Below are 16,953 nucleotides of genomic sequence, written 5' to 3' on the forward strand. Positions count from 1 at the left end.
TCACAGGCAAGAAATTCTATTTACCTCTGTTTTATCTTAGCCAAAGTTTCAATCGCAATGCATCCACTCCATTGAGATAGTACCTGGAAAAATGAAAGGAATGTAAGATTCAAAATTACTGGTAACAATTATTGTACTTCTCTCATGCACTCAGAATCACAAGAGCATTTTAAAAAGCTCAACTGCATATCATGTTAGAAAAATAAATCTCAACCCCTAGCTCACAGGTATAGGAGTCTGTTACAACATTTCCAGTGGAGGGCAAGAGGATGGGCAAGACATCAACATGGCTGTTTACCTTGACATAACCTGATCAAGGAAAGAGAACTGCATATCCCCCCCCCTTCCCCCCTTGCTTGCCTCCCCAGTGGACAACCAAACTCACATACCCTTCAGTGAGAATCCAATTTGAATATGACTAAGGAAATTAATGACCCAAGAAGTAGAAAAACAAATACCATGAATATTCCATATCAGTTTCTTCATATAGGACTGTTTTCTGTAAATGAAAACCATGGATTTGGGTTTATCATACACAATTATTGATGCAACATCAAAAGTTTTAGTCAAAATGAAAACCTTATTTAACAAACTTTTTAAATATTTTATGGCAAAATTAAAGTCCTGATCTGGCCCATTTACTTTATATTATCAGCCATATAGTGAGATTTTTACTAAATAAATATGACCAGATCAGCTCCAAGCAGATCCAAGACAATTCTTTGACTGGTCTCAAGAAAACCTGCCAAATGTCTGGTCTACAACATACACTACCTAACTGCTGTGACATAGACTATCAGTAAACCTTTGTCGATGTATTTTATTTAATTCTTGTTAAAACTTTTACACAAATAAAAAATCTGCAATATATCGCTTACACAGGGTACCATACAACAGAAGACTCTGTAACAGATTTCACTACAATCCCTCACTGTACAGCAAGTAATAAAACAGATATTTCTCAATTTATATTCACCACAATCATTATTATATTTATAAAAATGATGGGTATTATTCAGTGATGACAAATTCTGGTATATTAGAGAACAGCTACACATACACAGGTTACACACACATACAGGGAGGGAGGAACACAAATGTGTAAACATTGCCAGGTCACAAACCTCATGCCACCAAGTGACCATAAACAAACTGGGTGCCAATGTACAAACTGTTTATTCAGTCAAGCAAGATTCTGTGAATATTTTCATACCATACTTCAGTATATTTTATCCAAAAAAAAGATGATAAAATAAAGAATAATTGTGAACCCACCAACCTATGCCAAACAAGCTATACCATGAAAAATAAGAAAAAGCAAATGGATGTGTGGGAATAGCAACAGTAGTAGTATTGAGGGTGGGGTGGGTGGGTTGGTGGGTTGGTTAGGTGGTAGTGGGTATGAGTGTACGTGTGTGGGTGTGTGCATGTGTGCCACTCACTCACCTACACTAAATTACTTGACTGATCATCAGAGATACTGTACAGAATGGAAAGAACCATTGTATGTGGTAAAACATGTCATTTCTTTTAACATACTGGCTATCACCCACAACACAGTAAGTGTCCGGGGCCCAAGACTGTTCAATTGCCTCCCAGCACACATAAGGGGGATTACCAATAGACCCCTTGTTGTCTTCAAGAAGGCACTGGACAGGCACCTAAAGTCAGTACCTGACCAACCGAGCTGTGGTTCGTACATTAGCTTGCGTGTGGCCAGCAGTAACAGCCTGGTTGATCAGACCCTGATCCACCATGAGGCCTGGTCTCAGACCGGGCTGTGGGGGCACTGACCCCCAAAACCCTCTCCAGGTAAAGTAAGGTGGCCAGAAAAAAAAAGAAACACTTTCACTAGTGATCCGAAAAAAGAAACGCTTTCACCAAGACCGTGAGCATACTATCAAAGATACGGTACTATGTTCCACAGTCAGCCCTCCTGGCCCTATATCACTCACTTATTTACCCCTATCTCACCTATGGAATTTGTGCATGGGGCTCAACAACAATAAACCATCTCAAACCATTAATTACCCAACAAAAGGCTGCAGTCAGAATGATGATAAATTCCCACTACAGGCAGCATACTCTACCAATATTCAAAACTCTAAACTTACTCACCGTACAAAACATCCATACTTATTACTGTACCTATTACATACATAGAACACTTAACTCGAATATAAACCCTCCCCCCAAATTTCTCCTTACCAACCTCAACAGAACACATGACCATAACACAAGGCACAGATCACTCTCTGATGTTCCTTGTGTCAATCTCACACTATGTAAAAACTCAATGCACATAAAAGGCCCAAAAATCTGGAATTCATTACCTGTGAATATAAAAGAAATACTGTCTGTTTATCAACTGAAGACTTCTTCTTAAAAGCCACTTATTCACCCACAACTAAATAAATACTGAATAACTGTCTCATAAATGTATAACCTGTGACACTATCAAACTATGTTTTTTGTAATTACATTACCTAATAGAATACTCCATTCTCTACAACGCTCAGTAACTCATCAAATGACCATATGACCTGTTTCTGCATTGCAAATCATTGATTTTATTCAATCTGACCGGATTATATAATAAACTGTGCTACGAATTTGTACAGCTATAAAGTTTCTTATTTGAAATACTCGTTTGTAATTCATGTTGTAATTCCCAAACCCCTCCTTTCAAGTGCAGGCATTGTACTTCTTATTTTCAGGACTCAAATCCGGCTAACCAGTGTCCCTCAATCCCTTCACGAAATATTACCCTGCTCACACTCCAACAGCTCATCAGGTTCCAAAAACCATTTGTCTCCATTTGCTCCTATCTAACACGCTCACACATGCTTGCTGGAAGTCCAAGCCCCTCACCCACAAAACCTCCTTTACCCCCTCCCTCCAACCTTCTCAGAGACAACCCCTACCCCGCCTTCCTTCCCCTACAGATTTATACGCTCTCCAAGACATTCTTTGTTCCATTCTCTCTTAAATAACCAAACCACCTCAGCAGCCCCTCTTCAGTCACATCATAAGGGAGGGCAGGGGGGAGGCCACCCCAGGTACCACCACAGAGCCTCTAAAGGTTACACTAACATAAAAACATAAGAAAGGAGGAACACTGCAGAAGGTCTATTGGTAGCACTGCAGCAACATAAGAGAAAAATCCTTTGTTTTTATATAGCCTATTATATGATTACTGAGTACAAATAGGCCTATATAGGGAAAATCAATGATGCTATATGATAAACTACAATAAATCAATAATTTTTTTTATGTTGTTTTGGAAAAACCCTAAATCGCCCTGGCATCACTATGATCAGTCATCAGTGACGTAACATACTGTGTCTGCTGCACCACCCATGAGTGAGTTTGGTCCAGGTGGTGTATATGTGGCTGAGTTAAACAGACAAAGGGTCAGGTAATTATCATATTCTGAACTTTACTTCTGCTTATTGGTGTTATCAGTCATGTTCATGAATCAAGATATATGAATGGGTGAGAACTGACATTCATGAAATGTTGAAATAACCGTGGTACGTAAGAACATAAGAATTAAGGAACATTGCAGAAGATCTACTGGCCAAACCATACCACGGGCGGGGATAGAACCCGCGATCAGATAGTCTCAAAACTCCAGACTGTCGTGACAGTCTGGAGTTTTGAGACTCTCTGATCGCGGGTTCTATCCCAGTCCGTGGTATGGTTTGTTTGTAATCGTGTCATTACGATTTTGTGAGTCAGGTGTACTGGCCCATATGCAAGAATGAGCTTATGCTTGAAATACCAAGACCAAGGAGGCACCTGCAAGCTGCTGATGTTGATCTTGAAAAAGTTAAGCACTGGACTGCATTGAATGCACTAACATTCATAGCTGAATGGAATTGCATTGAATCTCTTCCAACTCTCTCACACTGCCTGAGGTTGTTCCTTACTGTGTGTGTTTCTGTGGTTTCTTGTGAAAGGAGTTTCTCAAAGTTGAAGCTGATTAAAAACTATTTACAGTCCACAATGAGTCAATCCAGAATCTCTGACTTAGCAACATTATCCATAGAAAAGGGGTCAGTTGACAGCACTGATTTTGATATCATAAATGATTTTGCAGGATTGAAGGCAAGGAAATGCAAGATCTAATTCACTGAGATGTTACCTGTACTCAAGGTCAAATCAGAACTTGTATTTCTATGATATTGCAATGTTTTTTTTTTTATTTTTTCATTTTTTTTTTCACTGTTGAAGATGAATAAATGTAGGATCTGTTGCCTGTACTCAAAGTGGTATTTGAGTTTGTGTTTCCTCAATATTACTACGATTATTTATTTTATCATTAATAAAGTTGAGAAGTATTCTCCAGTTCAGTTAATGGCCCTTAACCCCTTGATTGTCGCAACTCCCAATCCTGAGGTGTCTCCTGGTGTCGCAAAATTTAAAAAAAAAAAAAAAATTTCTTATGAAATGATAGAGAATCTTTTTCCGATTGTAACGACACCAAAAGAACGAAATTTGATGGAAAACTAACAGAATTACGCTCTCGCGAAGTTAGCGACCTCTGCGATATTTACGAAAGGGCGCTTTCGCCAACTTTGAGCCCTGTTTTCGGCTAATTCCATTGTTCCAGTCGACCAAACTCATAGCTATTTCTTTAGAACTCCAGTTTTGCTATCGACTGAGTACAAGAAACTGCCCATTTACTGATTTCAACTACCCAATAACATGGTCATAAATTTGCAATTTAGCCAATTTCATGAAAATTAACCCGTAAATGGTCCAAACATATATATACGTTCTCTACCGTAGTGCCCCAAATTTTTTGAGAAAAAAAAATTGTTTTTTTAATAGGAAAAGAGAGCATATGGTAACCAGGCATCCCCAATTATTTTAACATGGCGCACAGTGAGTGCGCACACCCATTCTCTCATGTCTAGGTGACTCAGGCTTATCATGGCAATGTTGAATATATGACAAATAAAACGTATATATACGTTTGGGGCACTAGCGGTAAAAACGTATATATATGTTTGGACCGTTTATGGGTTAAAAAATATGACACTTTCAAAATAGGGTCCAGAATAAACACTGCAGACATTCCTGGTTCTAAAATCAGTCATCAGTCACTTCTCCAGGCCCCTCTGATATTACTCTTACTTTCTGTTTTGAATTTTTATTCAAACAAAAAATAGAAGATTTACTGTTATGCAGACTACTGCAATATTGTAATAATTGTATAAATAATGTCAACCCATTCATGACTGCATATCAGAATAGCTAGTTGGACATTTATTGGACAATGACATCATTTGTTTACTTTTGAACATCGGCAAAAATCAAGCATTTCCCCTACTTTGAGCTCCATTTCCAGGTTCTTTTTAATAGTAAAACCAATCAAAATCACCTCTATTTCTATAATATGTTATCCATTCTATCAAATGAGACCACGAAAACAAAAATACAACCATAAATACTATACGAAAATAGACCACGAAATCAGCATTTTAATTAAAAACAAACGGTCATTTTTTTTCTCATTATGCACTGTGTGCTGCAGGATTTTTTTTATATGGTGCATAGTGACCACACAGACCCATTCTCTCACATGTGGGCCTACCAGCTTTCTTCTGCTTGATTTGAAGCTGCTAGAATTTATGAGTATAGAAACGTCAAACATGGTGGCTCGTAAGACTTGTATATACGACCAAAACAGTGAAAGGGTTAAATGTTGTCATTGCTAAACATTAGTCATTGGTCATGCAGTAGTGACACAATTGGAGTTTACTACCCCCCATCCTCCCACTTTTGGATTTCATGGGGGTGACACCAACCCTAACAATGCCACTGCCCCTCTTCAGCCCTCTGACTAATACTTATAGGAACTCCACACCACCACCTCCTAATTTCCACACTACAAATTCTCTGCATATTTACACCACACACTGCCCTTAGACAGGACATCTCCACTGCCTCCAGCCTCCTCCTCCTCACTGCAGCATTTACAATCCATACATCACACCCATATTAGAATGACTGTACCACTACATTCTTGTACATTCCTTTCTTTGCCACCATGGATAACTTGTTTTTGTCTCCACAGATACCTCAATGCACCAATAACCTTTTTTCCTTCATCAATTCTATGGTTAACCTCATCCTTCATAAACCCATCTGCTGACAAGTCAACTCCCAAAAATCTGGAAACATTCACTTCTTCTATACTCCCTCCCTCCAATGTGATATCCAAATTTTCTTTATCTAAATCGTTTGATACCCTTATCACCTTACTCTTATCTATGTTCACTTTCAACTCTCTACCTTTACACACCCTCATATCAGAAGTAAAAACTGGATGATGTTATCCTGTCTCAAGGCATAATCAAGTTGTGAGGTGGTGAATGACAGGTCAATGCAACAAATGGTAAGGAAACTGCAAGTCACATCATATTATTATAGTTCTGATGATTACAGCCTTTGACAATTAACTAGGCAAGACAAATGAAGCCAGGGCTACGATTCCTGTTAGAGATATCGCACATAAAAGCCAATTAAACAAGATTCAGTATCAGTGAAGGCTTGAAAAGGAAAGTTAATTTTGGAAGAGAATCAGCTTACAGGATGGCTATAATCTTGAATGTGATGAAACAAGAACCAGTAAGAGCATACTTTTTTCTCCCTTTTTTTTTTTTTTTGAGTTCATTAAATCTGTCAGTAACAAAGCAGCCAGTATTAGTAGTAAATTGGATAGAGCAAGAGAAGAGAGGTATATAACTAACACCTCAAGTGTCAGTGACAGGAAAAGTACTAACTAGGAGCACGTAAAGCCATGACAGGGTCAAATTCTAATGACCTCTCAAACTCCATTATTATTATTTCCATTATTTTTTTTTTTTCCAACAAGTCGGTCGTCTCCCACCGAGGCAGGGTGACCCAAAAAATAAAGAAAATCCCCAAAAAGAAAATACTTTCATCATCATTCAACACTTTCACCACACTCACACATTATCACTGCTTTTGCAGAGGTGCTCAGAATACAACAGTTTAGAAGCATATACGTATAAAGATACACAACATATCCCTCCAAACTGCCAATATCCCAAACCCCTCCTATAAAGTGCAGGCATTGTACTTCCCATTTCCAGGACTCAAGTCTGACTATATGAAAATAACCGGTTTCCCTGAATCCCTTCACTAAATATTACCCTGCTCACACTCCAAGAGATCGTCAGGTCCCAAGTATCATTCGTCTCCATTCACTCCTATCTAACACGCTCATGCACGCTTGCTGGAAGTCCAAGCCCCTCGCCCACAAAACCTCCTTTACCCCCTCTTTCCAACCCTTTCGAGGTTGACCCCTGCCCCTCCTTCCTTCCCCTATAGATTTATATGCTTTCCATGTCATTCTACTTTGATCCATTCTCTCTAAATGACCAAACCACCTCAACAACCCCTCTTCTGCCCTCTGACTACTGCTTTTATTAACTACACACCTTCTCCTAATTTCCACACTCCGAATTTTCTGCATAATATTTACACCACACATTGCCCTTAGACAGGACATCTCCACTGCCTCCAACCGTCTCCTCGCTGCTGCATTTACCACCCAAGCTTCACATCCATATAAGAGTGTTGGTACTACTATACTTTCATACATTCCCTTCTTTGCCTCCATAGATAAAGTTTTTTGACTCCACATATACCTCAACGCACCACTCACCTTTTTTCCCTCATCAATTCTATGATTAACCTCATCCTTCATAAATCTATCCGCCGACACGTCAACTCCCAAGTATCTGAAAACATTCACTTCTTCCATACTCCTCCTCCCCAATTTGATATTCAATTTTTCTTTATCTAAATCATTTGATACTCTCATCACCTTACTCTTTTCTATGTTCACTTTCAACTTTCTACCTTTACACACATTCTCAAACTCATCCACTAACCTTTGCAATTTTTCTTTAGAATCTCCCATAAGCACAGTATCATCAGCAAAAAGTAACTGTGTCAATTCCCATTTTGAATTTGATTCCCCATAATTTAATCCCACCCCTCTCCCGAACACCCTAGCATTTACTTCTTTTACAACCCCATCTATAAATATATTAAACAACCATGGTGACATTACACATCCCTGTCTAAGACCTACTTTTACTGGGTAGTAGTCTCCCTCTCTTCTACACACCCTAACCTGAGCCTCACTATCCTCATAAAAGCTCTTTACAGCATTTAGTAACTTACCACCTATTACATATACTTGCAACATCTGCCACATTGCTCCTCTATCCACTCTATCATATGCCTTTTCTAAATCCATAAATGCAATAAAAACTTCCCTACCTTTATCTAAATACTGTTCACATATATGCTTCAATGTAAACACTTGATCTACACATCCCCTACCCACTCTGAAGCCTCCCTGCTCATCCGCAATCCTACATTCTGTCTTACCTCTAATTCTTTCAATTATAACCCTACCATATACTTTTCCTGGTACACTCAGTAAACTTATTCCTCTATAATTTTTACAATCTCTTTTGTCCCCTTTCTCTTTATATAAAGGGACTATACATGCTCTCTGCCAATCCCTAGGTACCTTCCCCTCTTTCATACATTTATTAAACAAAAGTACCAACCACTCCAACACTATATCCCCCCCTGCTTTTAACATTTCTGTCATGATCCCATCAGTTTCAGCTGCTTTACCCCCTTTCATTCTATGTAATGCCTCACGTACCTCCACCACACTTACATTCTGCTCTTCTTCACTCCTAAAAGATGGTATACCTCCCTGGCCAGTGCATGAAATTACCGCCTCCCTTTCTTCCTCAACATTTAAAAGTTCCTCAAAATATTCTCGCCATCTACCTAATACCTCCCTCTCCCCATCTACTAACTCCCCTACTCTGTTTTTAACTGAAAAATCCATACTTTCCCTAGGCTTTCTTAACTTGTTTGACTCACTCCAAAATTTTTTCTTATTTTCATTAAAATTTCTTGACAGTGCCTCTCCCACTCTATCATCTGCTCTCCTTTTGCACTCTCTCACCACTCTCTTCACCTTTCTTTTACTCTCCATATACTCTGCTCTTCTTGTAACACTTCTGCTTTGTAAAAACCTCTCGTAAGCTACCTTTTTCTCTTTTATCACACCCTTTACTTCATCATTCCACCAATCACTCCTCTTTCCTCCTGCCCCCACCCTCCTATAACCACAAACTTCTGCCCCACATTCTAATACTGCATTTTTAAAACTATTCCAACCCTCTTCAACCCCCCCACTACTCATCTTTGCACTAGCTCACCTTTCTGCCAATAGTCGCTTATATCTCGCCCGAACTATTATTATTATTATTATTATTATTATTATAATCAAAACTAAGCGCCAAACACACAAGGGTCATCAAACTCCAATAAACTGCAAGCTGCATACAATAAAAGATTGATGAACTCTATGGTACCATTTCAGTGTAGTGAGGCCTGGAGTGATGGTAGTGTTTATTTCCTATAAAACGTTCAAGATACATTTTACTGTACTTAACAGAATTTGACCCCTTAAGAAGCCAGGCTGCTACTACTAAACATCCAAAGAAAACAGCAATTAACATTAAGAAGGAAACAATTACTGCATCTGAAAATTTTCAAGATAACTTACCAACAGTGAAAAACAGTAATTCAAAACATTTCTGAAGGGATAAAACATTAGTCCAACAACAATTTCAAATTGCAGCACATCAGATAGTATAGCACAGTAATAAGAAAGTTCTGTGGCAAGCTTACTCTACTTACAATTAACAGATGCAACAGAATCATGCAGAGACAACAATCAATATACAAATGTTGGTTTAAAAAACTAGTCCCCAAGATGATACAATGCCCAATTTCATCACATATCTATGCTCTATGATGTTCCTAAATATTTGAAGATCCAAGTCAGTTAAGGAAAAATTAAATAAACAGCAAAACTACAGTGAAGTGGTACCAACGCTCTTATATGGGTGTGAAGCATGGGTTGTGAATGCTGCAGTGAGGAGGAGGCTGGAGGCAGTGGAGATGTCGTGTCTGAGGGCAACGTGTGGTGTAAATATTATGCAGAAAATTTGTAGCTTGGAGATTAGGAGATGCAAAGTTACTAAAAGTATTACCCAAAGGGCTGAGGAAGGGTTGTTGAGATGGTTTGGGCATTTAGTGAGGTGGAGCAAAATAGGATGATAGTGTGTATAAATCTGTGGTGGAGAAAAGGTGGGGTAGGGGTCAACTTAGGAAACATTTGGGGGGGAAGGGGGTAAAGGAAGTTTTGTATGCGAGGGGCTTGGACAGCCAGTAAGCATGTGAGCATGTGAGATAGGACTCGACAAGCTGTTGGAATGTGGGCAAAGTAACATCTTGAAGGGATTCATGGAAACTGGCAAACTGGACTTGAGTTCCAGAGGTGAGAAGTACAGTGCCTGCACTATGAGGGAGGAATGGGGGATATTTGCAGTTGGGAGGGGCATCTGAGCGGTAGTATCAGTACGCCTCTGGAAAGACAGTGATGGAGTGAATGATGGTGAAAGTGTTTCTATTTTGCTAAACCCATGTGGGTCATTCAGCACAAAATGTGATGGAGACTTGATTCTCTATCTGCTGAACATGAGACAGAAGTGCTTTCTATTTGTACTCACCCAGATGTTTCAGATATTTGAATAATCAAGTAAAAATTATTCATGTTTATTCTGTATTTAGTATTTATTCTGTATTCTGTAATTATTCTGTATTCTCTATTCTGTATTTATTCTGTATTTAGTTGTACTTACCCAGATGTTTCAGATATTTGAATAATCAAGTAAAAATTATTGATGTTTATTTTGTATTTAGTTACAATGAGGTATTTTATTAAATTTCAGTGCTCAAAATACTGCACTTGTTGTAAATAAATCTTGAACACAACAGCACAATCAAAAGGATATGGAAGTTCTGAAATGAAATTTGGGGTCCTGTTTCAATAGAAAACAGGACCTACATAAACAACCATGTACTAATTATCTATTAACTGGAATCTTTGAGCTAAGTTGTCAACTTACCTATATACATACAGTAAACCCTCAATATAACACTTAAAATTATGGGCCAAATCCACTGCTTAACCCTTTCAGGGTCCAGACCCCAGATCTAAAAACTGTCCACAGGGTCCAAAAATTTTCAAAAAAAAAAAAAAAAAAATTATTTTTTTATGAAATGGTAGAGAATCTTTTTCTGAAGGTAATAAAACAAAAAGAATGTAACTGATGAAAAATTGATGAAATTATGCTATCACGAATTTAGCTGCATCGGCGATATTTACACATCAGCGATTTTGCCCACTTTGCCTCCCATTGTAGGCCAATTACACTATTCCAGTCAACCAAATTCTTAGCTATTTCGCTAGTATTACTTCCATTTTATCGACTGAGCACAAGAAACTGCCCAATTAACTATTTCAACTACCCAATAAAATTATCAGAAATTGGTAATTTGACTAATTTCACACAAAGTTCAAAAATATTCCAATTTCAAAATAGGGTCCAGAATAAATAATGCAGGCATTCCTGGCACTAAAATAACATTTCCTCTTTTTATTAGTTGCATTTTCAGGCTTTACAGATGAATTCCATTTTTTATTTTTTATTCACTAAGAATTTTTATTCACACAAAAAAAAAAAAGATTTACTGCTATGCAATATTGTAATAATTGTATAAATAATATCAGTGCATTTGTGAACATAGACCCACCAGTTGACGTGTACTGGAAACATGACGTCATTTGTTTGCTCCTGAGCATTGTCAAAAATTTAACATTTTCACTACTTTGAGCTCAGTTTCAACCTATTTTCAGTTCTAAAACCAATTAAAATCATCTCTATTTCTGTAATATATCTTCCATTTCATCAAATGATACCAAGAAACCACGTGAATATGACTAAAAACCACACGAAAATACACTGCAAAGTTGCTGTTTTAACCCAAAAACAAAGTCGCAGTTTTTTTCCTCATCATGCACTGCGTGCTGCAGGGTTTGTTTTATATGGTGCATACTTACCACATAGATGCTTTCTCTCATATCTAGACCCACATTTACCACTCACAGCTTATATAAGTGAGCTGAGCTCATGACATAGTACTATGGCTTGGATCCTGGCTTCAAAGCCGTAGAACTACGGGACGAACACTCAAGAGGTTAAATTACACTTTTAACTCCTTTACTTTTAGTGTTTTTTTATTATGTTTATAAACTGAGTGCACAATGCTATATTAAGTGCATAGTATTTAGTGCATTTATTTTTTTTTTATTCTGATTTAACCCTTAAAGGGTTGGTGCCATACTAGTACGGCTTGCACACCAGGGTTGGTGCCATACTAGTACACCTAAATTCTAGCATCTTGAAATCTAGAGAGAGAAAGCTGGTAGGCCTACATATGAAAGAATGGGTCTATGTGGTCACTGTGCACAGTATAAAAAAAATTCTGCAGCACAGTGCATAATGAGAAAAAAAAAAACTCTGACCGTGTTTTTGGTTTAAAACAGCGACTTTGCAGTGCATTTTCGTATGCTATTTATATGTATTCCAGTTTTCCTGGTCTCATTTTATAGAATGGAAGATATATTACAGAAATTGAGATGATTTTTATTGGATTCACCATGAAAAGTATCTTGAAATTAAGCTCAAAGTAGCAGAAATGTTCGATTTTTGCGAAAGTTCAAAAGTAAATAAATCAAGCCATGTGTCCAATATACATCAACTGGTGAGTCTAATATTCTTTCACAAGTGCGCTGATATTATTTATACCATTTCTACACCATTTGTATACTAATGCAGTAGTCTGCATAACAGTAAATTTTCTATTTTTTGTGGGAATAAAAATTCAAAGTGGAAAGCAAAAGAAATATAACAGAGGCCTGGAGATGTGACTAATGAACAGAGGAAATGTTATTTTAGTGCCAAGAATGTGTCTTGTTTATTCTGGACCCTATTTGGAAATTGGCATCTTTTGAAATGTGTGTGAAATTGGCAGAATTGCCAATTTCGGACCACTTTATTGGATAGTTGAAATTGATAAATGGGTGGTTTCTTCTACTCATTTGATAGAAAAAATGGAGCTCTAGCGAAATAGTTATGATTTTTGCAGACTGGTACATTGGAATTGGCCAAAAATAGGGCTCAAAGTGGGCGAAATCGCCAATGCGTAAACATTGTCGAGACCGCTAACTTCACAAGAGTATAATTCCGTAAGTTTTCCATCAAATTCATACTTTTGGTGTCATTATGATCGGGAAAAGATTCTCTATCATTTCATAAGAAAAAATAATTTTTTTTTTTCCAAAAAATTTCCGACCCTGAGAACAAGTTTTGGAGAGGGCCTTGCCGACCCTGAAAGGGTTAAACGGATACTCAGACAATCCCCCTATTAGTTTATTATACTGAGGGCTTACTGTATATAAAATAATTTTGTTTTAAACCTCAAAAACCATCTCCCAAAGAGCACATATTTATCACCATTCATTTAAACACTGTCTTGCCAGATGTGTGCTGACATCACAATTCAGATTACCATCCAACTGCAACATCACCACCATTCCTGCAGAGTTCAGGTACAACATTTTCCACATCCAGCACTCTTAAGTCTGGCTAACCAGTTTTTCTGAATCCCTTTATAAATGTTACCTTGTTCACATTCCAACAGTGCATCAACTAAAAAATACACGTCTCCACTCACTCCTATTTAACGTGCTCACACAAGCCTGCTAGATGCTCAAACATCTAAAACTCAGTCTCCTCTGCCCCCTCCTTTTAACCATTCCTGGGACGACTTCTACCCCTCCTACCTTCCACCCCACATTTACATGCCTTCCTATCCCTCCCCAGCCTCTCAACATGCCCAAACCACCTCAACAATCCCTCTTCAACCCTCTGATTTATACACTTGGTGACCCCACATTACTTTTTTAATTTCTAAGCTCCAAATTCTCTGCGTGATATTCACACCACACACTGTTCTCGAATATGATATCTCCACTACCTTTAGCCTCCTTGTTGCAGCATTCAAAACCCATACCTCACACCCATATAAGTGTTGGTACTATTAGTACATTCCCTTTTTAGCCTCCGGACACAAACCTCTTCCTTTTCACAGATGGATCAACACATCACCCACCATTTTTCTCCAATTTTATTCTATGATTTGCCTTTCATATGCTCATCTGCTGTAGACATGCTTGCTTCCAAATACAGTGGACCCCCGGTTATCGTAATTAATCCGTTCCTGAGAGAGTGACTAAACCCGAATCGGACTATTTCTGAATTCATTTTCCCCATGAGAAATAATGTAAATTCAATTAATCTGTTCCAGGCACCAAAAGTATTAAAAAAAATCATTTTTTAACATGAAATATACATTTACCTACACAGAAAACAATGAGACATGCAGAATAAAACAATAGTAAAATGACACTTATCTTTATTGAAGACTTGTTGATGTATCGAAGACAGGAGAAGGGGAGAGGATGGAGGAGTTACTATTGTTTGGAAGGGGAATCCCCTTCCATAAAGACTTCAGGTACAAAGTCCTTTTATGGGGTTACTTCCCTTCATTGTTATTTAATTCCACCAGGACCAGCTTGAGAGCCACTGGACCTGTCGCTCAAAAAAGTGTTCCAGAGAGGTCTGTTTCTGGCATATGTTAGGAATTGTGGCAGCGGCAGGGGTGTGTTGGGAGACAGGACAAAATAGTCCTTCAATATGAGACTATCAACTATATGGCTTATTTATATAGCACAATTCATCTAATATGGCATAATAAACAATATTAATCCCTTGACTGTCGCAACCCCCCAATCCTGAGGTGTCTCCTGGTGTCGCAAAATTTAAAAACAAAAAAAAAAAAAATTTTTCTTATGAAATGATAAGAGAATCTTTTCCTGATACTAATGACACCAAAAAAATGATAGAAAACTGACAGAATTACGCTCTCGCGAAGTTAGCGACCTCAGAGATATTTACAAATCGGCGATTTCGCCCGATTTGAGCCATATTTTCGGCTAATTTCATTGTTCCAGTTGACCAAACTCATAGCTATTTCTTTATAACTCCATTTTTTCTATCGACTGAGTACAAGAAACTGCCCATTTACTGATTTCAACTACCCAATAATGTGGTCAGAAATTTGCAATTGGGCCAATTTCACGAAAATAAAAAAAATACAACAATTTCAAAATAAGGTCCAGAATGAACAATGCAGACATTCCAGGCTCTAAAATAACATTTTCTTTGTTCATCAGTCACGTCTCCAGGCCCCTCTGATATTACTCTTGCTTTCTATTATGAATTTTTATTCAAATAAAAAACAAAAGATTTATTGTTATGCAGACTACTGCAATACTGTAATAATTGTACAAATAATGTCAACCTATTCACGACTGCATATTAGAATGGCTAGTTGGACATTTATTGGACAATGACATCATTTGTTTACTTTTGAAGATCTGCAAAAATCAAACATTTCCCCTACTTTGAGCTCCATTTCTAGGTTCTTTTTATAGTAAAACCAATCAAAATCACTTCTATTTCTATAATATGTTTTCCATTCTATCAAATGAGACCACGAAAACGAGAATACAACCATAAATATTATACGAAAATAGACCACAAAGTCGGCATTTTAATTAAAAACAAACGGTCGGAATTTTTTTTTTCTCATTATGCACTGCATGCTCCAGGATTTTTTTTTTATATGGTGCACACTGACCACACAGACCCATTCTCTCACATGTGGGCCTACCAGCTTTCTCCTGCTTGACTTGAAGCCGCTAGAATTTATGAGTATTTTTTTTTTTTTTTTTTCAACAAGTCGGCCGTCTCCCACCGAGGCAGGGTGACCCAAAAAAAGAAAGAAAATCCCCAAAAAGAAAATACTTTCATCATCATTCAACACTTTCACCACACTCGCACATTATCACTGTTTTTGCAGAGGTGCTCAGAATACAACAGTCTAGAAGCATACACATATAAAGATACACAACATATCCCTCCAAACTGCCAATATCCCAAACCCCTCCTTTAAAGTGCAGGCATTGTACTTCCCATTTCCAGGACTCAAGTCCGACTATATGAAAATAACCAGTTTCCCTGAATCCCTTCACTAAATATTACCCTGCTCACACTCCAACAGATCGTCAGATCCCAAGTACCATTCGTCTCCATTCACTCCTATCTAACACGCTCACGCACGCTTGCTGGAAGTCCAAGTCCCTTGCCCACAAAACCTCCTTTACCCCCTCTCTCCAACCCTTTCGAGGACGACCCCTACCCCGCCTTCCTTCCCCTATAGATTTATATGCTTTCCATGTCATTCTACTTTGATCCATTCTCTCTAAATGACCAAACCACCTCAACAACCCCTCTTCTGCCCTCTGACTAATACTTTTATTAACTCCACACCTTCTCCTAATTTCCACACTCCGAATTTTCTGCATAATATTTACACCACACATTGCCCTTAAACAGGACATCTCCACTGCCTCCAACCGTCTCCTCGCTGCTGCATTTACCACCCAAGCTTCACACCCATATAAGAGTGTTGGTACTACTATACTTTCATACATTCCCTTCTTTGCCTCCATAGATAACGTTTTTTGACTCCACATATACCTCAACGCACCACTCACCTTTTTTCCCTCATCAATTCTATGATTAACCTCATCCTTCATAAATCCATCCGCCGACACGTCAACTCCCAAGTATCTGAAAACATTCACTTCTTCCATACTCCTCCTCCCCAATTTGATATCCAATTTTTCTTTATCTAAATCATTTGACACCCTCATCACCTTACTCTTTTCTATGTTCACTTTCAACTTTCTACCTTTACACACATTCCCAAACTCATCCACTAACCTTTGCAATTTTTCTTTAGAATCTCCCATAAGCACAGTATCATCAGCAAAAAGTAACT

At 38.0% G+C, this 16,953-nt stretch overlaps 1 protein-coding gene across 1 annotated transcript in view; it reads right to left on the bottom strand.

Moving 5' to 3' along the window:
* Positions 1–16,953, bottom strand: part of LOC128701817 (N-alpha-acetyltransferase 30) — a 38,857-nt gene that overhangs the window by 735 nt on the left and 21,169 nt on the right. Inside the window, exons 4-5 of the mRNA XM_070099870.1 lie at positions 9,972–10,047; positions 1–83 (exon numbers count right to left, since the gene is read on the bottom strand). The exon at positions 1–83 is cut by the window's left edge and continues 735 nt beyond it. Of these exons, the coding sequence (XP_069955971.1) occupies positions 21–83; positions 9,972–10,047 (139 nt within the window). The 3' untranslated portion in view covers positions 1–20. The remainder of the gene's footprint in view (positions 84–9,971; positions 10,048–16,953) is intronic.

This window comes from Cherax quadricarinatus, chromosome 69 (genome assembly GCF_038502225.1).
Source record: "Cherax quadricarinatus isolate ZL_2023a chromosome 69, ASM3850222v1, whole genome shotgun sequence".
In the NCBI taxonomy this organism is placed as follows: Eukaryota; Metazoa; Arthropoda; class Malacostraca; order Decapoda; family Parastacidae; genus Cherax; species Cherax quadricarinatus.